Here is a 1,161-nt window from a genome sequence, read left to right as displayed (position 1 = left end):
CACTAGAAGAAGCTGGAAAGTTCTACAAATATTATTCCAAACTTGCCAGTTTGTCTACCAAAACCAGGAACACGACTCGGGACGTAGACAAGATTAAGAATCAACTAATTGTATGCTCTAGAGAGGGAAGGTGGAAATAAAATATATCTCCAACTTTGAAGACAAATTCTTCAGCTGGGTTAAATTGTCCGGCCAGAATTTATGTACACATAATGAAGGATGTTGGTCTTTGGACAATTTTCAAACTTGTTTTGAATCACTCACATCCTTGTTGTCCAGACCAAGCTGAGATGCTCAAACAACACAGGGAGCTTAGCATGTTCGTGTGTCGCACCATTGAAACCCACGAGGAAGTCAGAATCAGACCGAATAAAACTTACCAATCATTTGTGGTAGTAGCTGGTAGCCATCGTGAACTAGGTTTTATAGAAAAAGACGTAAGGAATTACATTACAAGGGAAGTACGGAATATTTCCGAAAAAGACGATGCTAAAGAATTTGGGAAGTACCTAGTTAGAATGAAAGATAAGAACCAAAATTTCTTCTTTGAGCTCAATCTTGAAGGTGATCACTGCATTAAACATGCATTCTGGGCTGATGCAAGAAGCAGGGCTACATTTGATTATTTCGGAGACGTGGTTTCATTTGACACCACCTATAACACAAACAGGTATTCGGTTCATTCAAACATTTTTTTGATGTTCAGTGAGTGTATATATTTCGGTTCAACATCGTGTGCTTGTTATTTATGCAGGTACAATTTGGTTTTAGGTTCTTTTGTTGGCGTGAATCACCACGGCCAGTCGACACTTCTTGGATGTGCGCTGATGAAAAATGAGGATATTCAATCATTCAAATGGCTATTTGAGTGTTGGCTACGTTGCATGGGAGGGAAGGCACCAAAAGGTATTCTTACCGATCAATGTGCATCAATTCAAAGGGCAATTGAGCTATGCATGCCAACAACAATTCACCGCTGGTGTATCTGGAACATCATGAAGAAGATCCCAAGCAAACTAAATTGCTACTAAAGACACAATGATATTGAACAAGAGATGAGCCATGTTGTTTGGAACTCGTACACAAAAGATGAATTTGACAGAAATTGGAACGATTTCCTCACAAAGTATGGTCTCGGAGGCAACAAGTGGCTTTCAGGTA

General features: G+C 39.5%; 1 protein-coding gene across 1 annotated transcript; it reads left to right on the top strand.

Annotated features, from left to right (window-relative positions):
- LOC110265265 (protein FAR1-RELATED SEQUENCE 5-like) lies at positions 213–1,161 on the top strand. Its single transcript, XM_021108182.1, has 2 exons — positions 213–670; positions 755–1,161. Exons 1-2 carry the CDS (start codon positions 213–215, stop codon positions 1,029–1,031), a joined length of 735 nt encoding a protein of 244 aa, XP_020963841.1. The 3' UTR covers positions 1,032–1,161.

Source organism: Arachis ipaensis, chromosome B08 (assembly GCF_000816755.2).
Source record: "Arachis ipaensis cultivar K30076 chromosome B08, Araip1.1, whole genome shotgun sequence".
NCBI classification, from domain to species: domain Eukaryota; kingdom Viridiplantae; phylum Streptophyta; class Magnoliopsida; order Fabales; family Fabaceae; genus Arachis; species Arachis ipaensis.
This window is presented reverse-complemented; position numbering and strand designations above follow the sequence as displayed.

Excerpts from the sequence above, each read along its gene's own strand:
- LOC110265265 (XM_021108182.1), top strand. The coding sequence starts at position 213 with ATGAAGGATGTTGGTCTTTGGACAATTTTCAAACTTGTTTTGAATCAC. Across the intron at positions 671-754 it reads ACCACCTATAACACAAACAG|GTACAATTTGGTTTTAGGTT; the intron begins GTATTCGGTTCA and ends TTATTTATGCAG.